The sequence below is a fragment of the Mustela erminea genome, chromosome 20, assembly GCF_009829155.1.
Source record: "Mustela erminea isolate mMusErm1 chromosome 20, mMusErm1.Pri, whole genome shotgun sequence".
NCBI classification, from domain to species: Eukaryota; Metazoa; Chordata; class Mammalia; order Carnivora; family Mustelidae; genus Mustela; species Mustela erminea.
In genome coordinates this window covers 30824549-30847117 of record NC_045633.1, presented here as the reverse complement: position 1 = coordinate 30847117, position 22569 = coordinate 30824549, and the positions used below count along the sequence as shown (strand labels likewise).

The 22569-nt window shown below is 52.6% G+C and overlaps 2 protein-coding genes across 5 annotated transcripts; one reads left to right on the top strand and one right to left on the bottom strand.

The window, feature by feature from the left end:
* Nucleotides 1–7732, top strand: ATP5MF (ATP synthase membrane subunit f). Its single transcript, XM_032328486.1, has 4 exons — nucleotides 1–105; nucleotides 5567–5674; nucleotides 6769–6885; nucleotides 7582–7732. The coding sequence occupies exons 1-4, from the start codon at nucleotides 93–95 to the stop codon at nucleotides 7608–7610; spliced, it is 267 nt and encodes an 88-aa protein (XP_032184377.1). The 5' UTR covers nucleotides 1–92; the 3' UTR covers nucleotides 7611–7732.
* Nucleotides 7733–8414: 682 nt separating this feature from the next.
* Nucleotides 8415–22534, bottom strand: CPSF4 (cleavage and polyadenylation specific factor 4). 4 transcript variants are annotated; one of them, XM_032328476.1, is made up of 8 exons: nucleotides 22193–22534; nucleotides 19621–19671; nucleotides 17839–17991; nucleotides 15668–15763; nucleotides 14993–15086; nucleotides 13851–13923; nucleotides 12175–12345; nucleotides 9224–9396 (listed from the first exon to the last, which is right to left on the bottom strand). In XM_032328476.1, the coding sequence occupies exons 1-8, from the start codon at nucleotides 22293–22295 to the stop codon at nucleotides 9328–9330; spliced, it is 810 nt and encodes a 269-aa protein (XP_032184367.1). In that variant the 5' UTR covers nucleotides 22296–22534; the 3' UTR covers nucleotides 9224–9327. The 4 variants fall into 4 exon arrangements, with proteins under 4 accessions (XP_032184370.1, XP_032184367.1, XP_032184368.1 ...); XM_032328477.1 differs by having other exon boundaries at nucleotides 12175–12270; nucleotides 22193–22533; XM_032328478.1 differs by having other exon boundaries at nucleotides 12175–12267; nucleotides 22193–22532.
* Nucleotides 22535–22569: the final 35 nt, after the last annotated feature.

Below are 22569 nucleotides of genomic sequence, written 5' to 3'. Positions count from 1 at the left end.
CATAAACCTCTGCTTCCCGGCCGACGGGGGCGCCAGCTCCCTACCCAGGAGTCCTTGCGCGGCCCGGCGCAGCGGACACCCAGGACTCCAAGATGGCGTCAGTCGGTGAGTACTTGTACCCAGTTAAGGTTGCAAGGTTGAAGGCAGGATCCGTGTTCCGGGATTTGGGGCTCAGAGCTACACTGGGAGGGGAGAGGGCTGCGGAGACGCCTGCCCTTCGCTCAGGGCCTTCCCTGTGGCTTCACCAGAGGTGCACCGAGCCTTTTGTTTAGAGCCTTTCACCGTTCGACCCTTCGCTCGCTCAGCTGCGCAGCCCACCTGCCCAAGGGGCCCGCGTCTCTCGGCTGCAGCCGCGGGAGTGAGGGCCGCCGGAGGATGCTTCTGCGAGTTGGGGACTGCACCACCTCCGGCCACTCTTCCTCCTTGCTGAATATTGATCCCGTCGTAGCCCAGGCGCTTTGCATTTGAACCCTACGCGCAGCTTCTGCCCTTCTGAACTAAGCTGAAGCTCAGATTAAGCTCCAGGAGGAGCGAATGCCTAGGACGGTGCCTGAGATCACGTCAGGTTGGACGTGTATGTGTGGAATACGCGTTGAATAGGCTTAGAGAGGTGAGGTGACTTACTCAAGGTCACGACTAGTGAGAGGGCTGAGCTGAGATGCAAACCTAGGAGTCTGGGACCTCGTGGTAAACGGAGTTTAAATTGCAAGGATGGCCTTATGATCTGCAGGTTTTTCAGTGATATGCGTGAGTAAATCTACACTTACCGGAATGTGCACACTGATTTTTTTTTTTTTTTTTTAAGTACGGAAACCATGTTTTAGTCTTAGTGCCTCTCTCAGTAGCCTTGTCAGTAAGTTTCTGTCTGGAACATTGATCCCATATTAAAGATGAAAATAAGGGTCAGCAATGTGTGTGGCCTGCCTGAGGCAGAGTTTTGATTAACCTGTGTGCTTCCCTCAATTTCTGTATTCCTTTAAGATTTTTATTTAATTATTTGACACAGAGCGATCACAAGTAGGCAGAGAGGCAGGCAGAGAGAGAGCTCGGGAAGCAGGCTCCCCGCTGAGCAGAGAGCCCAACGTGAGGCTTGACCAGAACCCCAAGACCATGGCCTGAGCTGAAGGCAGAGGCTTAAACCACTGAGACACCCAGGCGCCCCTCAGTTCTTATATTCTTAATATCAGCCTCTTAATATCAGAAACGAAGAGGGGATCAGAAAAGATGAGAATGGTGCTATTTTTCCCAGCTGTAACAAATGAGCATGAGAATATTAATCAGCGGTGGTTGTATTGTTTAAACAAGAGGCCATGTGAAAAGGAGGCATTGCAACTCAGCATCACTTCAGTAGAGAGAAGTGATGAGCACTGTGGACGAAGGATTAAACAACTTAGTACATGTAGGTTCTTGAAACACTGCCTGGCCTGCTGTTAAGAGTACTTGTCATCTCAGCTTCCACTCTGTGACCTTGGAGCGGGGTCATGCCATGGCTGGCCCATTCAGCATCACCCTAGGTGAAGGAGTTGAACTCCAAGTCTCTGAAGTACTCAGCAGTCTTTTAGCTGGTGTCTTTCGCCAGAGCATAAAGCCACTAGTTCATTAGCAAGTAAAGTGATGGAAATATGAATTAACAGCAGTAGATGAGATTGGGTCAGCAAACTGTGGCCAATGGGTTAGATTTCCTATGATCTGTTTCTGTATGGCGTGTGAAATAGAATGGTTTTTTAAAAATTAAAAAAAAAAAAAAGTTACAGAGGCTCTTTACTCTGTGGCCGACCCCTAGGCTGGATTTAGCACCCAGAAGACACTTAGCATTTTCATGCCTCTCCATCTAGGTGGACAGTGTGCTTTTTTTGAAGTCATAAAATCGGACCAGGGAGCCACCTACTCTCCCAAGAACATACGGTCCTTTCTCAGCCTTCACTGGAAGTCTGTTACGACTACGAACTGTGTGTGGGGTTGCTCCCGTCTTCACATAGCTCATAGACAGAAAGCTAATTTCCATTTACATAGTACCTACAGCCAATTACCAAGGTGGCTGGTGTTTTTTTTTTTTCTTTTCTTTTAAGATATTTATTTATTTGAGAGAGAGCAGGAGAGCACAGGCAGGGGGAGCAGCAGAGGGAGAAGCAGGGAGCCCAATGAGGGGCTCAATCCGAGAACCCCAGGATCATGACCTGAGCCAAAGGCAGATGCTAACCGACGGAGCCACCCATGTGCCCCGATGGCTGCTGTTCTTAACTTTATTTTACAAAGGAAACTGAGGCACAGAGGGCAGGTACTTGTTCTAGGGCACACAGCAGCAAAATGGCACTGAACTCAGAATGCGTGACTCCCCCAAGTCTGCCCTGTTTACCACTGCCCTCTACTAGTGGGAGCCAGTGATTGCCCAGGGAGAGGTGTGCGGCACTGCGGGAAGTGTTGGAGGGGAGGGTTCCAGTTCTGCTGCTCAGGACTGAAGTCTTTGTCTTCCATTAAGAGACACAGTCTTGGAAAAAGTGTAGATGTGCCTCTGACCAGTCTGTTGATCTCTCAGGGTTTTATGATGGTGCTGTATTTGGCTCTTCTTAGGCCCAATGTGAATTTTTCCCCCGTCTTTATAAATTTCTTAGTTTTTGTTAAGGAAACCCTCTTTATATGTCTAAATATACAGAAAAATGAATTTTAAATTGTTGGCTGCTTTCTCCAGTGATGTGCCAAGGCACCATGCCAGCCTCTGAATGTGGTTGTGAGAATGCCGAGTATGTTTTCATAAGTTTGTGGGATCAGAAGTGACCTGATTTTTTTTTTTTTTTTTTTTTTTTTTTAGTTACCAGCCTTATCAGTCAAAAATACTTTGACTTAAAACAGTTTCTTTTGTATATCTCCCCCAACATAGTCCTATGATTAATTAAACCTTTTATTATGGACGATTTCAGAGGGAAGGGAAGTAGTAATGTAATGAACACTTTAGACTCATTACCCAGCGCCAACAGTTAGTAACATTCGGCCCTTCTAGTTCCATCTATACTTTTGTCCTGCACTCCATGTGGCCATATATAAAGCCAGTTGGTTTTAGAATCACACGTTTACACTCCTCACTGCATGGAAGAAGGCTTCGGGACTGTAGCAAAGGTTGCTGACTGTGTTCTTGTTCAAGAAGACACATGGTATAGTTATTCTTGGACCACGGCCTTCTGAACCAAGTGAAGACAAAACTGGCCTGTAAAAATGTGTACTTGTTAAACTTTTCTAAGAATAGCATGGACAGGGTGACAGAGAAAGGTATAGGCCATTCTCTAATGACATGATTGTGTGGTATTGCTATCATTGACACTAACCTCTCCAACAGAGATTTGGATCATATCCCGAAATTCATTTGAGACTGTCTCATGGAAAAATAGCACCACACTAATCACATCACAGTTTTGTTTGAAAAGGAACTAAAGGGTGCAATTAATCCCTAAAGTCCTGCTACTTAAAATGTCCTTAAGTTTGGTTTGTGAGCCATTTCTTTGTCTACTTCTGTCTTTTTCGTTTGTTTCACATAGACTGTAATGACATTTCAACAAGAATAATATAATAGTTCACAGTTCCGAGTGCTGTTCTAAAAGCTTTTACATAGATTCTTATTTAGTGCTTGGAGTAAGCCATTTCACAGCTCAGAGGTTATTTAGGAAGTGCCTGAGGTGAGGTAGGCAGGGAAGGAGGCCTTTTAGGGAATGGCATTTAAGTTGAGCTGGCTGTGTGGTGATCCAAGAGCACGGCACATACAAAGGTCCTCAGGTAAAGAAGCAGAAAGGGGTCTGGCGGAAGTGAGGTGAGCCTGCTAAGGTAAGTGGGTGAGGTGGTTGTCTAGCAATAGAATGTTGGCTCCTGAGAACAAGGCCCCTGTCTGCAGTCAGTGCTGTACCCACATTGTGGAGCCCACTGCCTGGTATACAGTAGGTGTTCCGTATTGTTGGATTGAGACTAGATAGAAGGTTCAGGCCTGTTTATTTGGGACAGACGGCCTAAACCGTAACCCTCAACCCATGTCTGCAAGTCTTAGGCTTGTGCCCCCACCTGTCACTTGTGGCCTCTTGACGAACACTGGATCTGGTCCATTTGGGCCAATGTCCAGGTGACCCGTAGCAGATGAGAAGCTGCCATAAAGCCGTGTATTTCTGTTCATTGCCCGACCACCCCTGCCCTTGTTAAGTGTTGGGAGATGTCAGAAGATCTGTGGGGTTCCCTTCAGTGAGGCTGGTCCTTACCGAGCCTTAGTCTTTCCTTGGTTCCCCAAAATGGAGAAGAAACCTTTCTTTGAGTGATTTGGTCTGAGTCCTTCTGTGGTTGGTAATCTCTAAGAAAGGACAATAGTCTCTGACTCCTTGCCTTGAAGAGGGTACCTGCCCACCAGCTTTTTTTTTTTTTTTTAAGATTTTATTTATTTGACAGAGATCACAGGTAGGCAGAGGGGCAGGCAGAGAGAAGGGGGGAAGTAGGCTCCCTGCTGAGCAGAAGCCTGATGTGGGGCTCGATCCCAGGACACTGGGATCATGACCTGAGCCGAAAGCAGAGGCTTTAACCCACTGAGCCACCCCTGCCCAGCAGCTTTTTAAAGTTGATCTCTGTGGGAATGATGAGAAAGGAGACTGTTCTCTCCTTATGAGCATCTGAACATTCACAGTTCTGCCCCCTCCGGTCCCCTTCCTAATCTACTCTTAAGCCGAGATAATTATGATATGGCCTCAACCTGGAGCTCTTCCTGTTCTGTCCCTAGTCTCATTGGAGTATTATCTGGGGCCCACTGGATCATGTGGGGTGGTTTTTATTATGGCATTTATCATTTAACATTTTATTATGGCATATTAACATTATGGACCCAGGTAGGATGCTTGAAGTATTAGATTGTCTGCAGGAGCAGGGGAGCCAGACCTAAGACTGAGCCCTGCCTCTACTGCCTGCATGCTGTGTAAACTTGGCCAAGTTGCCTCACTTCTCTGAGTCAGTCTCCCCCACTCATAAAATAAAGGCATTAGCTCCTTACTATGAAGATTAAATGAGGTAATACATGTAAATGTTACTTTTGTAGGCATTTTTCTCTTCTGTCTTCCACTTGATTACTTAATTCCTCATGGCCCTTAGGCTCTGTTTTTACATAGTTATTCCCAGTAAGGTATTATTTCAAATCTTTTTTTTTTTTAAATTTTATTTATTTATCAGAGAGAGAGAGGGAGAGCGAGCACAGGCAGACAGAATGGCAGGCAGAGGCAGAGGGAGAAGCAGGCTCCCTGCCGAGCAAGGAGTCTGATGTGGGACTCAATCCCCGGACGCTGGGATCATGACCTGAGCCGAAGGCAGATGCTTAACCAACTGAGCCACCCAGGCGTCCCTATTATTTCAGATCTTGATCATTAGTAAAACTTTACATATCCTCTGGCTTAAAACAGATAGAATTTCGTGTGATAGAGTTATTCGTAATATTCCTTGTGTGCAGCCTCTGTGTAGTGACTTTATTGATGGTTGAAGTAAGTGACATAAAAGGATGCTATTTGTCTTACTGGAGGGTTTTCAGTGTGTGTGTTTTGCTCTTCCTTTTCAGTACCCCTGAAGGAGAAGAAGCTCTTGGATGTGAAACTAGGAGAGCTAACCAGCTGGATACTGATGCGGGATTTCACCCCTAAGGGCATTGCTGGCGCATTTCAAAGAGGTCAGAGCCATGTGTAAAAAAAGAGTAAATTTCTGGGTCTTTTGGTCTCCCTTTCCCCTGAATTAATCGAGCAGTCAAGGCCTTGTCTCTTACCAGTATGTGGAGGAGGACAGGGTCAGACTGTTAGCCCCTGAAGTTCGGTGTTTGACTGGTGACTGGCCCTATCAGAGGCTGGTTCTAAGATTAATTTTAGCCAAGAAAATGTTTTCTGCTGCTTGGAATTAGCACCACTGCCATCATCTTAAAGAAGTGTCTATGAGCATTTTTGTCATAAGATGTCTTAAGGAGGAGAATGAGTTTAAAGCATAGTGGACATTAGTCCATAATGTAGTGCTCATCCCCCTGTTAGGCAGAACTTCCAGGATGGATGTTTGAAATGATCTGTCCTTCAGGTCTGTGCATGGTCACATCAGTCCCGTGGGGTCCCTGTCCTCATTCTAGGAATCAGAGACTCCCATGAACCCACAGATGCTGTGTAGTCTCTGGCTTCAGGCCCCTCTGAGGCCTTTCCTTAGCTCAGATTAGAATTCTCTGCCTTTCCCCCATACTTAGTGACAACAGTCCCTGACTTCATAAACTATAAACTCACTGCTTTAAACCCGGGCCTTCTAGAATCATTTCAGTCTTTTTTTCTCAGCCAAGCCACAAGCCCAAAAGAGGGCAGAAACTGTTTCCTCACTGGTGGGGGTACCTAGCAAAGAGATGATGGCACAAAGCCTTCTTCCCCAACAGGCAGACCTCGCCGGCCTCAGCCATGTGGCGTTTACTTGGGGTTGGATTTTTGGTCAGAATTAGGGTAAGGGGATCCCTCGGGCTGGACGTGAGGGTGAGGTGAGATCAAAGGCTGGCGGGCTGAGCCAAGTCTGTTGAGGTGAAGGCCAAAGCATCAGGGTAGGATCCACATGGGCCTAGTCCTAGGCTCCTAGGGCAAGACCCACGGGGGGACTGGTGCTTTTCCTGTAATCAGGCAGTGAATTTAGGGTGAGTGGCTTCAAGAGTCAGAACGGAACTGAGTCCCTGAATGTAAGACAAGACTCGACTTTGCACCGCGTGAAGCATTCACAGCAAACAGTGGCCTCCTCTCGTGTTTGCAGGTTACTACCGGTATTACAACAAGTATGTCAATGTGAAGAAAGGGGGCGTCGCTGGGATTTCTATGGTGCTGGCAGCTTATGTGGTCTTCAACTACTTCCGTTGTTATAAGGAACTCAGTGAGTGTCTCTCTGGTCACCCCACCCTCTGGGTTTTCTCATTGCTGGGTGGGACTGGTTCGCTGTCAGATTTACGAGTCTGTTCTATGGCAGCTGAAAAATTGGGAGGAACTTAGGAAAATATAGTATAGAGGATGCTATTTTAAGCGGGAAAATTGTAGCAAAGAAAAGATGAAGACAGGAAAACTAACACGAAGCCAGATAAAGGTAGTACTGAAGCATTCTGTAAGGTGCTGCAGGCTCCACTGAGGGTTGGTGGAAAATTTTGGCTTCATGTTCTTAGCAGCCAGTGCGAAGAAAGAAACAGGAATGGTACAGTCCGGCGTCTGTGCTGTGTTCTGGAAAAGGGCAGCTTGTCCTGGGTCTGAGGCCCGAGAGGAGCTTATGGGTGGGAGATGGTGGCAGAGGGCCTGCGGCAGCCCCCACCGGTCAGAAAGCCAGGGTGACGTTGGCTCTGGAGGCCAGGCCTTCGGGGACTGGGTCTGAGCGCGTGTTCCTTCTGGGAAGAGGCTGGCCAGGCAGCAGATTAGCTCCTGAGGTGCTACCTCCACGTCTGCTCATTCTGAGACCCTGGCAGGCAGGTTCTGGGTCATCTCCTGAAAGGAATTCTCAGGATGGCTTTCTCTCCCCTACCTGCCATCTCGCGCTTTCACTACACCTTTAAAGAAACTTACCATCTTGCCTTTTTAACTTCAGAACACGAGCGGCTACGCAAGTACCACTGAAGAGGGCCCAGTGTGGAGGCGCATGCGCGGCATTCCTGACCATGACCTTTGCTTGGCACCCTTGAATCCTTTCATATCCTAATTCAGAATCAACGTCCAATAAAAGATGACTGGTACTCGGACTGCTTGCCTGGTGTAGCCGGTTCCCTGCCCTCTCCGAGCTTCTGCTGCAGTAGTTCCCAAAGGGCCATTCATGTCCACAGCTCAGGCCTTTGAACCAGTGGGCTTCGGGACCTGTCCCTGCTCACATTGTCAGCTGATGCTTTTACATCAGAACAGAGGCCCCCCCAAACTGCTTGAGAATGCCTTCCCCTCCCCCATCTTGCTGCCAGGCTGCAGTCTTGTGGGCCCTCCTGCTAAGGAAGGAAGCTTCCTTGCCTGGGGTAGGAGTCACGGAAGCAAGGGAAAACAGGCCCTGACTGCCTGTGTCCAGCCCCCTCCCAACCCCATCCTTACCCTTCATCAGAGATCTTCCTTAAAGGGACAGTTAGAAACCAGTTCTGGGGTGTATGGTAAGAACAAACCGATGCTGTGGCTAATTATCTTGTATAAGATCCGAATTTGAATAAGCAGGTATCATCCAGCATCTGAGATGACATAAGAACCTCACTTTGGCTGTTCCAAACAAGGCCAAAGCTTCCAGACTTTACCAGCTGCCAGTACAGAGTCCCTTCCCTCCGGGAGATGTACGTGTCCAAGGGGACAAGGAAGCACCGATATCAAAGCTTTGTGCCCGGGCATCTCACGCGGCCAGCAGCAGAGTCCTCTCCTTGGCATGGGGTCCCTGAAGTAACAAGACGCAGCTTAAAAAACAAGCTTTTAATCAACCTCATAAAAAGTTCTTGTGATGGAACTTGAATGGGCCCAGTTGCCCAGTGGGTTGCAGGTGTCAGTTTCACATTTCCAGGTTTGGGGGCGGGGGGGGGGGGGTCTCCGGAGGCCAAAGCTGAGTGACTGTGCAGATGCTTGGCGGGCCAGGAGGTAGGTGCACAGATGGACCGCGGCCTCGATTTAATGGGTGCTCTGCAGCTCCAGCTGAAGGTACACTTTGAGATAATCCCACGGTCAAGTAGGTGCTCCAAGAAAATCAGCGCAGAGAAAAAAGACCCTCACCCCGGAGAGCCCTGCGCCCTTCCTCTCCACCACTGCCACCTTGGAGCAGGACCAGGCTGAGGCAACAAGTGCACTTAAGTTTGCCCTGAAGGGCTGCCTGGTTTAAATCCCATCGACAGGCACAGCTTCTGAACTCAGCAGGACATGGAAGAAGCAGGCATGACCTGGTCGAAGCTTTAAATGATCCACCAGCCCCGGGGGTCACCAAGAACTGGTGTTTAATGATGAGGCCTCGAGGGGAAGGGCTACCTTCCACACCGACTGCTTAGCACAAAGCCCTTTGCCACAACCTCCTCCCTTCCCCCAAGGGCGGTGTGCAGGGAGATCGGACAGGAGGTACGGATGCTAGACAGACATGATGCTGACTTGGAAGGACCAAACTAGAGCACTTGTCCCCTTTTAAAAAAAGATTACAGCAAAGTGATAAGGAAAGTGACAGACGTAGCCCCTCAGAACGAGAACCCCAGCGTGCCTGTCTGCCAGCCCGAGCCAGCGCTGCACCAACACTGGCGTTAAACAGTTCGACGCACGCTCCCAGCGAGGGCCCACAGTGGTTCCCAGCAGCGGGGCCCTCTGGGCTGCTCTGAGCTGGCTCCAGCTGCTGTCACTGTCCACTGAGAAAGGCCAAGTGCCCTTTGGTGCATCTGTTGGCGTAGTGTCCTTTCTCGCCACACTGGGAACAGCAGGGAGGGAGGGAGGAGACAGAAAAAAACCACCATTTTCAAATGCAATTTTCAAGTAAGGTTGCACCCACCGAACACCAGGTTAGGGATGGGACTCTGAAATTCTCAGTGGCACAGACTTTCATTCAAACACGAAGGAGAAGGAGCTCCAGAGTACAGTGGCCCAGAAGCTGCAGCAGCTCGGCAGATGGACGAACAGCTGCGAGCCAGAGGCTGACGCGAGAGCACGCGGCGGGGGAGCTCCTGCAGGCTGGGCCCGTGTCCACACGGGCCTGTCCACGGAAGGTCTCACGCTGGGTGGCAGGACGGTGAGAATCCTGTGGCACCAGAGTTCCCCCACCTGCCTGGGTACCAAGCCCCTCTGTGTGGCTGGCCCGTCACTTACCTTTCTGAGGCACTGTTCTGGAGACAGGAGGCAACAACGTGAGAGAAGCCACCAGGCTCCTCCCCCCAACTCGGGGACTCATTGTCATGGACACGGGGGGTGCTGCACCCAGTTTTCCCTCCTGGCTCTTGCACACTTGCCCAATCTACCCCCCAGATGGGTTTGTTACAGGATCAGAGAGATGGGACAATGGTTAGACTTGGGCAAACAGACCCAGAGCATCACTTCAAAAATCTAGCACTGATTCCGACGTCCCGGCGGATTATCCAGGCCCTTCCTTTGCTTCTCTCTTCGTTCATTCAGAAAGCGGAAGGGATTTAAAACGTTGGACGGCAGCCTCAAGCACTGAACAGAGGGTCGGGAGGAGACAGGTGGAGGCACCCACTCTGCACTAACCCACCCAGGGCCCTCACAGTCCTGGCTTCCTCGGCTTGGAACACTGGGCTCTACCTGGTCCCAGCGCAGATCTCCTGCCTTGCTCTGTCTCCCGACCCCACAGGCCCCGCGTTCTCAAGGCTGCCTGATCTGTAGGTGTGACTGTGTGGCTAAGTGGCCCATGGAGCCGCCAGCTGGCCCTTCCCACCAGTGAGAGAAGCAGAGGGGACGAACCACGCCCCTGCTCACAGCACCTGGCGTGTCCATCGGCCTCCAGAGCTGATCCTGGAGAACCCAGGATTCCCACGAGGTGCCTGTAAAGTGCGTGTGGTGAGAAGAGGTAGTAGGTTCTAGCTCCACCTAAGTTCAGGATGTAGGAGAACCTGTTGCAGAGTCCCGGGACGAGAGGGGCCGAGGGCCAGGATGCCAGCGACACTGCCTCGGAACACCTGCACGTCCTTGTACTGGGTAGTGACTGGTCGGAGGCACAACCCCTTTTTGTACTCCCCTCACCTGGTGGGACTCAGACTCAGACATCTGCAGCCTTTAGTGGTTTGGGGCCCCTGCTGTCCCCTCCCCACGAACACAGTCCCCCTCCCACCCAGGAAAGAGCGCTAACACTCTGTTTCAGCGGGGCTGGTCCAGAGCAGGGGCTCAGTGAGTGTCTCGTGGCTGTGGGAGTGGCTCAGCCTTCCTGGAGGGAAAGTTCTAGGACCAATTTAAGCTAAGCATACGTCTCCGGACTTGGACCTTCTACTTGTAGGCATGGATGCCGCTATGAGGCAAGAGCTCACAGACCTCTATGTGTCAGATTCAGCACTGGTTTTAGCAGCAGAAACTAAACTGCTACCAGCAGAGGACTGGCAAATTGCAGTTCTGTTAAGGCACCAGTGAGACAGATCAGATTTACATTTTCCGACAGAATGATCCACAATGTATTATTGAGAAAAAAAAAAAAAGACTATGGGACATTCTGTATCCCAGGGCCCTATTTATATTAAAATGGACTTTCCTTGCCCTTGTGTGAATATAAAAGTTTGCCACAGCAGCTCTCCACGTGGGATGTGAAGGAACGCCGAAACCCGAAGACTGTGAGGACACAGCCCGCGGGAGCAAGCGGCTGGCTCAGGAAAGGGGGGAACGGGGACAGCACTGCTCCCAACGTTCCTGTGTCATCTAAACGTTTCAACCCGAAAGGTAACTTTGTATTTTGTCTAATAATCCCCACATCTGAAGTTCTTCTGGCCTAGTTCCGTTATCAGTTGTTTCTGCTGACTTCCCTCAGTGGTGGCTGTTTCCTTCTAGGTTTTGTGATTTTTAATTACGAACTCATTCTTCAGGACTTTAGCTGTGGGAATTACATGTGATTGCGTTGAGAATAAATTCCTTGTAGAGCCAGGCACCAGGGGCCCCCATGTGGGGCTGTTTCAGATTGGAAAAGTCAGTTTCTGGCTTTCTAGTCCTCACTGGGGTGTGAATACGGCCCCGAGCTCATGAAGGATCCCCTGGTGACTGTAAACTCTCAAGGCACTGACCTCCACCTTTCCATCCGGAGCTAAGAATGAGACGGTTTCAAATAGGTTTTTAAGAAGTTCACCCATTCCGAGGATGTGTGTGTGTGTGTGTGTGTATTGGTGGGAGGAGTGCTTTTCTGTGTGGGCTTAAAGCTTTGTCCCCTTCCCTTGGGGACGCCTTGCAGGATGTGAGGACATCCAGAGGCTTCAGGGCTCACTCCCTTCCCAGGCACTTGTGCTTCTACTTTATTCCCAGCCTCCCTTTCCGACAAGCTCCGTCCTTTCATCAGCAGCCAATGAACGTGTGAAATGAAGGTTGTGATCATTCACTTGGCCTTGGTGCGTCGTGGAAGGAAGCAGGATGGTCTCTAGCGCACCAGAGTAGCCCATTTTCACTCTAACGGTCCAGAAACAACGACAGTATCCTTTTTCAAAATGAACTATGTGGGAAATGAGGGAACCGCCTCGCCCCACCCCCCAGCCCTGGGACTCACCTTGTAACAGGTGACCTGCTCCAGCGGCCGGGGTCCCCGGTTGCCCACGCTGCTGTTCTGACTCTGCATGACCCCGATGACCTGCGGGGCTCTCTGCTGATTGGGAGAAGAGTTCTGACTCGTTAACTGGATCAGGGAGGACGACCTTTGTAACGGCGGATTGTTACTTTGCTGGAAAGAGTTACACAACACGGTTTTACTGCGGAAACCACGTGCACGCAGACGACCAATGGGGACAGGAAGAAAGAGGGCGGGATTGCGCCCGTGTGACCAGCAGGAAGAAGGGGCTTCCATGGCGGCCCTGCTCAGGAGAGCGGGCAGAAAAGAAACATCTGGTGATGATGGCAGGAGCCGCTGCCCGAAAAACACCATGCAGACACACAAGAACGAAAAATAAAAGTAGAAAACAAAACACCAAAGAGACGAGGAGGTCTCTGGGGCAGCAGGGCGAGGGCATGAGCAGGCCTTACTTTTGTTTCTGAGGTTCTAGCTTCAGGTCAGGATGAACGCTTGGTTCAGCCAGATGTTTAGCAGCCTACACGGCGAGCAACAGTCACAGAAAAACAGTTGGAGGCTGACGTGCTGACCTGCGGTCTAGGGGCTGAGAGGGCCCTCCACTAGGGAGTCATGTGAGCAAGGGACAGGGGCTCCTGGGGTGGGGACTGGATGGCTAGGCCACCTCCCAACCAAGAGGGTTCCTGCCTCTGGACCTCGTAAATTCAGGAGCAGTGAGCTAGAAACTCCCGGTTGTCACGACTGTTTCCACACTCAGGAATTCCTGGCTTTGCGATGGGTTCTATTTGAGTTATCCCACAACCACCTAAGGGCGGGAGTCAATGCAAGGAGTCTGGCCGGCCCCACGCCTTCCTGACTTAGCCTGTAGCACACAAGGATGGACAGGGCTCTGGCAGTGGGCTCAGAGGTCAACCAAGTCAAAGGTAAGAATTCAAGATCAGTAGACAGGTTTACTCAGCCTGTGGAGACCCTGCTTAGCGTACCCGAACAGCCTGTCTTCTGGGCCCCCAACCCTCCACTCCCATAACCAAACCCAGGGTGCCCTTCGTATTGGTCGGGGGCGGGCGCTGCAGATTCCCATTTGTCTCTGGCATCTCTTCCTTTTATGCTTGAGAGGATCACCTCATTGTGGGGTCGTGGGACCCCCTTGTCTAGGAAGGTGGAGCCAGCTGGTCCTTCATCCCTGCTTCCAGCCCGCCCTCCCTGCCAGGAACCTCCACACGGGGCAGCAAGGACACTGGCACGGGCGGGAGGACCGGTCAGCCCCAGGTCAGCTCGCAGGTGCTCCTGCTCAGCTGTGGGACCTCAAGTGAGGCCCCCCTCAAGGACTTTGTTTCCCTGTTTATAAAGGGAAGGGCTGGAACCTGAAGCAAGAGCAGCAGACCCATAGCGCTCATGCTGCCCTCCACTCTGGCTCCCGGGGGGGCACCGCACGGCCACTCGCCAGGCCAGAAGGGAAGAGAAGCCCAGGGAGCATTCGGCTCTCGCAGACAGCCCTCCACCTCTAGAGGGGGATGCAAAGTGTTCTGCTGGAACTCAGGGTGACTCCCCTCCTGTCCCACCTCCTCCCCTGTGTCTCACATGTCGCCGGCCGGGTGGGTGGCCGGGTGGGTGGCCGACTGCGTGCCAGGGCAGGCACCGCTGGGGCCGGGGCACGGTACCTTTGTCGGAGGCTGCGTCTGCTGTGGCAGTGGGGGCTGCTCGGTGGTTCCCATCGGCAGTTCAAATCGAGGGCTGGTCACCCCGCAGCCAGAGGGTATGAGAACAAGGGGAGGAGAAGAGGGGATGAGAGAGGCGCCAGGCCAGGCACTGTTCTCAAACTCTGGCTCTGGGAAATCACAGGCAGCCTCTCTGCCCAGACACCGGGCAAGCCTGGACGTGGGGTGGGTGCTGGCTCTCTGCTCTGTCCCTGAAGCCTTGGGAAAGAGGCGAAAAGAATGCACTCGCCCGGACTCAGACCCAGCTCTGCTCATACCCATAGCCGTGGGACCTGCAGCAAGTGCTGCCCTCCCACAACATGCACCCCTTCCCCGAGGGTCTAGCTCAGCTGCCAGACCACCTCTAGCAGGACACGCTCCCTGGCTCTCGCCTCGGGAGTGGGACCAAGTGCGCGGCACCCACCCACCTGCCCACGTGTGGCAGTGACCGGGCACCTGTGCTTCTGTGCAGGTTTCAGTGGGGTGGATGGAAGCAGTCCGGGGACTGGGGGACGCCACTGTTCTGCAGTCCCCGGATTAGTCTGACTCCATAGTCACCCCAAGTGACAGATGTGCGTGAAAGCCCATGAGAGGAGCTATGAGCCCTGCTGGGTGAGGAGAACCCAGCTTCAGGTGCCAGCCCTACCGCCATGAGGCCCTGGCCAGTGGCTGAGCCCTGAGCCTCGGTGTTCTCAGGTGTGAAATGGGGACATTCTCTATTCAATTCACACACACACTTGTGAAGAGCCATCTGAACTAGTGTACATGGAACCTCGACGTTACGGCCTCCACAGAGGAGGCCCCCAAACTGAAGTCTCCCTCCTTTAGGGCCCAGGTTCTTAACCAGAAGTCCCTAACTGACATGCAAGACATGAGCTTTCCTGGACCACGGACACCAGCTTTCTTCAGATCTAGGACCCAGGAACGGTTAAGTGCTGGCCTACGAGGCAGAGCCACCTCTGAGCTCAGGGAGCAGTAGTGGCCCCCACCCCAGGCCCAGTTGTGACACCGGCAGTGATCAAAGGCCAGGTGGACACAGGAAAGATCTAGAGGGCAGCAGGGCCTGGGGCAGGCGCAGGGTGGGAGAAGAGGGTCTGGCTACTCACTGCATGAATTTACACGAGGGCCCCTCCGGGCAGAATCCCACGAGGTAATTCACACAGATGACTCTCCGTGTGTGCCGGTGCCTGCACAGGGGACCTGCGGAGCCAAGTGTCCAGGACATTCAGACGCCCTGCTTCGGGGGATGCCCTCGTGCCCCTGGGCCAGTCAGAGCCCTGCCCACACCACTGCCTGGGGGGCAGAGAACAAGAGCAAGGCCCCAGCTGCGGGCTCTGCCGCGTATCCATTCACGGGGGTAGCAGACAGGGCCCACGACCACTTCAATGCTAGTTTCCTTATAGAAAATACGGGAGAGGGACGCCTGGGTGACTCGGTTGGACGACTGCTTTCGGCTCAGGTCATGGTCCCGGAGTCCCGGGATCGAGTCCTGCATCGGGCTCCCAGCTCCATGGGGAGTCTGCTTCTCCCTCTGACCTTCTCCTCACTCATGCTCTCTCTCACTGCTTCTCTCTCAAATAAATAAATAAAATCTTAAAAAAGAAAAAGAAAATACAGGAGAGAAGGCCGTCCACGCGGGAGGTCTGGGAGGCTCAGGTGACCGGAGGGTGTAAAAAAGCCTCACTAGCCCCAGACGGAACAGGTGGGACAGGCAGAGGGTCGTGTGGGCATAGGAAGAGAGGACTGGCCTTCTGTTGGGGGCCCGGTCACCCGACACCTACCATGCTTGCAGAAGCCACGGTCGTACCAAGGGCAGTCCTTGATCTTGGACTCGGGGTCGATGTGCAGGAAGGGGCACTCCTTGTTGCTGCACTCCCCTGCAGCGAAAACCAGGTACACATCCATCGGGGCAACTCGGCAACAGGGGACTCAAACCCCCCTCAGCTTTTCTCAAGGCTGTGACCTGCTGTGTGGCAGAGGGTCAGGTGCTTCTCATGTCCCCTCCTGGCCTGACAAGTCCTGAGCCCCAGGGCAGTGTCACAGAGCCTTAGTCTCCTGACCTATACGGGGACTGTGTACATGATTTGTACATGGTGCTTCGCTCTCACGTGTCCACACTGCCTTGAGGGTCAGGGACCCAGAGCTGGGCACAAGGTAGACACTCCTCAAATAATTCATGGCTCTACCCCTTACCTAAATGGGGAATCCTGGGCACTGGGGGGGGAGCCCCAAATGCGCAAAGGCATTCCTGAGTCCAGGAAATGACTGGTCTATTCTGATCAGCCCTTCGCATCTACGAGCCGGGACAGGGGAAAGGTCTGAGAATTCTGCTTCTTTCAGGACAAAAGTAAGGAAGACTTGGGAACTCGAGGCTGGATCCCTGGGGTTGAGTGCGATGGAGGCTTTGTGGCGACAGCTCGCCTCAGGAGCAACTGACCCATCCCCAAGCCTGCCCTCCCCGACCCATGTTACACATGAAAGGCCAATCTGATCTCTGTTGGTCAGAGAAAATGCAAGCACTCCTTCCCAGACATACCAGAAATCGCTGTGAGGTGCAGCCCACCCCTCCCCAGGCTCCCCCTCCCTGGCCACGCTGGCATCCCACCCGTGCCCCCACCTGACCAGCCCCTTCTTAGCCTTCCGATCCCAGCTCTGCTCTCACCTCCTCATACAGGCCTTCCCTGACCATTCAGCCTAAAGGACACAATGGTCCTCGGGTGGTCCCATCACCGTCTAGCCCCTTGAGAGCACGTCCTGCAATAATCTCCATCTTTGTCTCACTGGTGTCAGTGGCCTCTTTCCCTGGGCCACTAGGGCAAAAGCACCGCGGGACAAGGACTAGGTCTGTCCTGTTTACTAGGATCCTCACTTGTGTCCCAGGTGAGAGGAGCTGCAGACAGTACCCGCGCACCTGGCGAGGTTCTGTCGGGGGGCGCACTTGAGGCATTGGGGGGCTGCGGCGCCCAGCAGGAATGAAGGAACCCAGACCAGGCTGCAGAGGTGCCCTGAAATGTCTGTCCAGGAGGGCTGGTTCCTGCCTTTGGGTCCAGATGGGAGATGGCTCCCATGGAAGGGGATGCCCCCTTCCCGTGCTGATTCCAGTATGGGTGAGGCAGGGTTGGGAAGCCTGGGTCCTATTTCTGACCCTCTGTGCTCTAACTTCACAGCTTACGCTACCTCTACAAAAAAAGCCACAACTGTCTTTAATAACCTGGTGGTCCACCCCTGTTGGGCTGCTGGAATTAGCAACCGTGCGGCATGCCCAGCACCACCCAGCCCACCGCGGGGAGCAGAGCAGGCGTCCGACCTCCTGCCAGGCCCCAGCACAGGGCCAGCATCGCAGAGCCAAAGCCCACCCTCATCCTGACCAACAGGGCTGCTTTCTGTGCAACCTGGCCCCCAGCAGAGAGCCAGGGGGTTCAAGTGCCACCAGGGAGCATAACAGCTCTGCTGAGCCCTGGCCCACCCCAGCTTCTTCACACAGTCCACTCAGGACAGGAAAGGGCACTCATGTTCTCTACACAGGGATCGAGGCGATCTCAAGGCGAGGAGTGGAGCTCTTTGCCACCAGGAGACAGCCCCCCACTTACAAACTACTACCTGGGATCACTTTCCCAGAGAGAGGGAACCAACTGAAGCCCCGGGGACAAGGAGTCGCCATGCTGGAAGCGGCAGTTGATTTAGAGGAAAAGGCCACTGGGAGCAGAAAGGAGGCCTCCAGCCAGCTGCACTGCGCACTCACTTGCTACATGACCCTGCACGGTCGCCCAAACTCCCCAAAGTACTGGAAACTAGCGGGCCAGCTGAACTTGGTGGGCACGGCCTAAGGTTCTGAGGCCAGAAAGCTGGGAGATGGCAGAAAATGCAGGTACCCGAGCAGCTGCTTCTCCCCTCTGGGCCTCAGATCTGCGTGAAGCCTCCCCGGGGCTCCCAAAGCCGGGCATCTGCTCACCAAACTTGGAGTAGAAGTAGCACTCAGGCATCTTGGTCATGTCATACTCGTGCAGGAACTCACACTGGTCCCCCTTCTTACACAGTCCCCGCAGCCAGTGTTTGCACACGACGGTCTTCTCACCGCTGATGTGGCGGAAGGGACACATGCCCCCTGCCGAGGAAGATGGGGTGCCATGAGGAGGGCGGGGCCTGCATCCCACACATCCCTCCAGTACCCGAGAGCGACATGTCCTGGAAGGTAGTGGATACCTCTTGGCGGAAGGCTATGTGATTTCAGGCAGCACAGAGCCACACATCTCAAGTTTTAGTACTTAGTTTACGTCCGTGTGTTTTGAAAAGACCTAACTAAAGCATCGAATCATGATTTCACAGACATCTCTAAGGGTGGTGGGGGAATGAGCTTATTTCTTAACTGAATTATAGTTCTAATGATATACGTAGACATGGCAAAAAATTGTAGGGGTAGTAAAGGAAAGGCTGAGGTTTGGGAAACACAACCCTTTATAAGAAACAAGGTGGGGCGCCTGGGTGGCTCCGTGGGTTAAGCCTGGACTCCAAGCCGGTTTCACCTCTAGTTGTGAGTGCCCACTTAGCAACCAAGAATTAAGAAAGAAAATCAACCTTGGAACTGAAGAAACGCATTGTACACAAACTGGGGGAGGTCTCCCTTCTGTAGCAGGACCTGAGCGATCAGCCGCCAGCTGGGACAGAGCCATACCCTTGGAAACTCCTATTTCTAACTTGTGGCTTGGCAGGACCACTGGGAAGGCCCAACCGGAATGAGGCTGTGACTGGGAAAGAGCTAGACCAGCCCCTTCTAACAGAACTTTGCAGGGATGTTCTTATATCTATGCTGTCCAATATGGTGGTCCCGGGCCACATGTGTTAACTAACTAGGAGCCACGTGTGGCCAGTGGCTCCTAGTTAGTAAACACAGAGAGAGCTGCAGTGCCCTGTGTTAAGGACAGCTGTCTGATAGAAGGTGGCGGGTCAGAAGGCAGAATTACCAAGTCCAGGCATGGGAAGAAGACCAGGGGTCCAGTGGGAGATGAGAGTCTAACTAGACAGCCCTGATCAACCTGGCTGATCTACCCAGCACGTCTATTGTTTCTGTAGTAAGTGACTGGGTTATAGAACCAAACTTGCCGAAAGCATCCATTAAAACCATTCCCTTGCTCTAATTCTGTGTTCCTTACTCACTGATAAAAATTTAGTTTCCAAATAAATTTGCCTACAGGAAGAAAAATGCCCAGACCTATACTGGCACATAAGGTCCCAGCAAGCAATCTGTCTCTTTCTGAATTAGTAGACAGTCTGGTTCCAGGAGCCCCTGTTGGAGTCTGGTTAGTATGAACAAGGCTCCCCAGGACAGACTACTGCTGGGTTTTTGATGACATGATACAAAGGATAATGAGCTTGTACAGACTGTAGAAGCAGAAAGGCTTCTACTGGCTCAGCCACTCACTAACTCTGCAATCTTGAAAAGTTCTTGAACACCTCAGTGCCTGGCCCTTCTGACCATGTCACAGGTCAGCTTGTGGCCACAGGCTAAGTGAGATGAGGAGGCAGACTCAGAGTGAGGTTCCGTCCTGTGTTGTAGGTTTCAGGCAGAATACCCCCTCATGTTCCTCGCCTGTGAAGTGCAGTAATTTCATCTAGAGACACAGCTAGTCTTTAGAAAGCAATGTAAGCCAGAGGCCAGCTGGCCTAAGAGTCTGCTAGGGGGCAGGGTGGTAGAAAGCACCTTAGGATGAACGTTGGAGAGTCAGGGGTTTCTTACCTTTGCCACAGGCAGCTTTCAAAAAGAATTCACAGACAGCAGCCCCTGACTCTGCAGAAGGAAAGGAGAGGCGTCAAACAAAGTGAGGTGTGCCTGGGGACAGCTGAAGACACGGGGAGGGGACCCTTCTTGCCTTTGACCCATGAAGGGTTCAGGGTCTGGCAAACAAAACAAAACAAAAAAAAAAAAAAACAAGGCCTGGCAAACACCAAACAATGCTGCTCATTTCAGACACTCACTGCAAAGTGAGACACCAATGTTGAGACCAGTCACTCTGAGATCCTCCTCTAAGCGAGATGCTTTCAAGGAGTTAGGAGTGGGTGTGGGAAGAATGGGGCACAAATTCACAGAAGTTAAGTACCCCCAGTTCGAACTCGGATTTTCCAGAGGGCTAACTCACAGGCCCTTTAACATGAGGCAAAAGGAGGGAATGAGCTCACAGGAGGCACAAACAATCCAATGGGGACTATGAGGCGGGAACAAGCTCCAGAGAAGGGGTGGGCCTCAGAGGAGATGCTACTCAGGAGGGAAGAGCATAATGGAAGGCACAAAGGCACTCCGGCTGCCCGCGATCTAGTTCATAGTGGTGCAATACCAACACAATTATTAAAGGTAGTCTCTGCTTCCCCAGAGGCAGCCATGGTGTCTGTTAGTGACTCCAGGGGGTAAGCCTTCAAAATGAGCCCAGGAATTCACTCGCTATGGCTGCTAGAATAAACCGTCCATGGCTTCAGCTTTCTCTACCAGCCGGCATGTCAGAGTTGCTGAAAATCCACTAACAGCGTCTTGGAAAGCCACTTTCATACCTTGCTTTGCTAACTTGCGAGATTCCCAGAAGCAGGCAGATTTGGCTAGGACAGACTTAAGGCTGTCAAGAGGGTATCACCATTTGCATCTCAAAAAGCTTAAGGCAAAAAGTTGTCACTTATTTGCATTTCAAAAAGTTGAAAAAGCTCTACATTAAGAAAAGCATCATAGAAGAATATTTCTGGGCTCTTCTCAGAGGCTAACGTTGCTTCATTCCTTGAAGCCAGAAGTCCACAGTCCTGGGGCCTGGGTCTCAGGCAGACAGGTTAAGAGTATGCCTTCAGGGGAGAACTGACACTTCTCCCAATCTAAGATAAGAATGAAGTGCTGCGACAAAGGAGAAAAAATTGTGGCCTCCCAGGGCTTTAACACACTGAAGTGGCTTGTGGGCAGAGTGCTGAGGGTGACTATCAAGTCTGAGGTCCAAACTAGGGCAGCACCTGTGGCCAGGCATGTCCTTCAGCCTCTTCAGAACAGGTATGTAGACCCCTCACTACTCACCTGCCCTCACAACTCAAGTATGTGCAGTCCCAGGCTGGAGAGAGGTGGGTGGGAAGGAGTTGCCCTGCATGGATGGTTTCATGGCCTCAAGCTAATGCCATCAACACAGGGAAAGGCCACATGGGCAAAGGTGGTCGTGCACACAAAGGCAGGAAGTGATCACATGTGTCCACTGGTCAGCAGCCACTTGGAAGATGTGTATTGTAGAGATGCAGGTCGTGTGTGTATAAAATAAGGTTGCCAGAAGTATGTTTCAGGGGTAGAAGCAATATCTTACAAAGAAGCATCAGCATGAGTAGGACAACTCAGGTCACGTGTTTTTCATGAGAAATGTGGCCACTTGAGGGGAATGAGGCTGCAGGGAGGCTCCTCCAGGCCACGGAGCCGTGGGAGAACAGGGCCTCTGGCAGTTATGGGACACGGCACAGGGAACTGCAGACTGAACCAGTCAAGAACACTGGAGAGCTCACCTGGCTCCACCACGTACCTAGTTGCCACCGACTTGTCTTTGGCATGTCCCTTCCCCCGCCCAGGCCTCAGATGCCCCATCTGTGCACTGAACCCAAGGGCCTCTAAGCTTTAATGTTACAACATTAGATTCCAAGTATGTCCAGAAAGGAGAGAAGAAAACTGCTAGTTTATTTTAAAGTACTAGACAGCACCTAAGTTGGGGGTGGGGGAGCTACCATCTGAAGGTGGAGAATGAAGGGAGCTTAAGCAGCTGCTCAGGTGTGATGAATGGCCTGAACTGGGGTCCAGAGGAAAAGTGAGGGATTAGGCTCCTAGGAGTGCACATCCTACAAAGGAGCCTCGAGAGTCTAACCTAGAATCTCCCACAGAGAGGGACAGTGGGCCTTCCTCCAGTAAGACTCTTCCAAGCGCCCAGTTTTGATGAAAGCAAGGAGAGGGTGCTCAAAGGGGGGGGAGGCGGTGGTCCTGGAGGTGGAGAGAAGGAATACCTAACTATTTTCTTTTAGTTAGGGGAGGGAAGTAATTTCCGATCCGGGACACCAGCTTTCATTCAAGACTTATATGAACAGCCAGACCTCCTGAAGACTGTATTAGACTAGTCCCAGGGGTTCAGAGCTTGGAGAAAGGGGGACTCCCGAGTCTGAATGGGGGAAGGAGGGTCCCAGGATAGGCGAGGAGTTCCAGGACCGATGGGGAGAAGGTCCCAGGACCCAGGGAGAGGGCGTCCCGAACCGAGGGGGAGGGGTCCCGGGGCCGAGTCGGTCGCGCCCCTCGCCCGCGGCCCCGCGCTCACTGTCCATGCCGGGGAAGGGCAGCGGCTGTGCCCCGAGCTGCTGCTCCACCGCGATCTCCAAGTCGAACTTGATGTGGTCCACGCTGGCGATGATTTCCTGCATGGCGGCGGCGGCGGCCACACCGGCCCGACTACTCCTCAGGTCCCTCGCCGCCCTCGCACCTCTACCCGCCACCGGCCCCGCCGCACACGGTCCTCCGCCTCGCCTTGCCTCGCCGCCGCCGCCGCCGCCGCCCGAAGGATGCCGGGAGCTCCCGGAGCCCGCGCCGGCCTTTGGCTTGTCCAGACCCGGCCAACAGAGCCGGGAGTACGGGACGCTTCGCTAGGCCAGGCTAGCCGCCAGCCGAACTCCCGCCTCTCCTCGCGGCCCCGGGTAA

What these genes read in the sequence shown, in the direction of transcription:
- CPSF4 (XM_032328479.1), bottom strand. Translation starts at nt 22,295, where the DNA reads ATGCAGGAAATCATCGCCAGCGTGGACCACATCAAGTTCGACTTGGAG. An exon ending in CTACTTCTACTCCAAGTTTG is followed by an intron (nt 15,764 to 17,838) that starts GTGAGCAGATGC and finishes TTTTCGCTGCAG; the next exon opens with GGGAGTGCAGCAACAAGGAG. An exon ending in AGCAGGTCACCTGTTACAAG is followed by an intron (nt 9,397 to 12,174) that starts GTGAGTCCCAGG and finishes TGCTGTTCCCAG; the next exon opens with TGTGGCGAGAAAGGACACTA.
- ATP5MF (XM_032328486.1), top strand. An exon ending in TGCTGGCGCATTTCAAAGAG is followed by an intron (nt 5,675 to 6,768) that starts GTCAGAGCCATG and finishes TCGTGTTTGCAG; the next exon opens with GTTACTACCGGTATTACAAC. An exon ending in CCGTTGTTATAAGGAACTCA is followed by an intron (nt 6,886 to 7,581) that starts GTGAGTGTCTCT and finishes TTTTAACTTCAG; the next exon opens with AACACGAGCGGCTACGCAAG.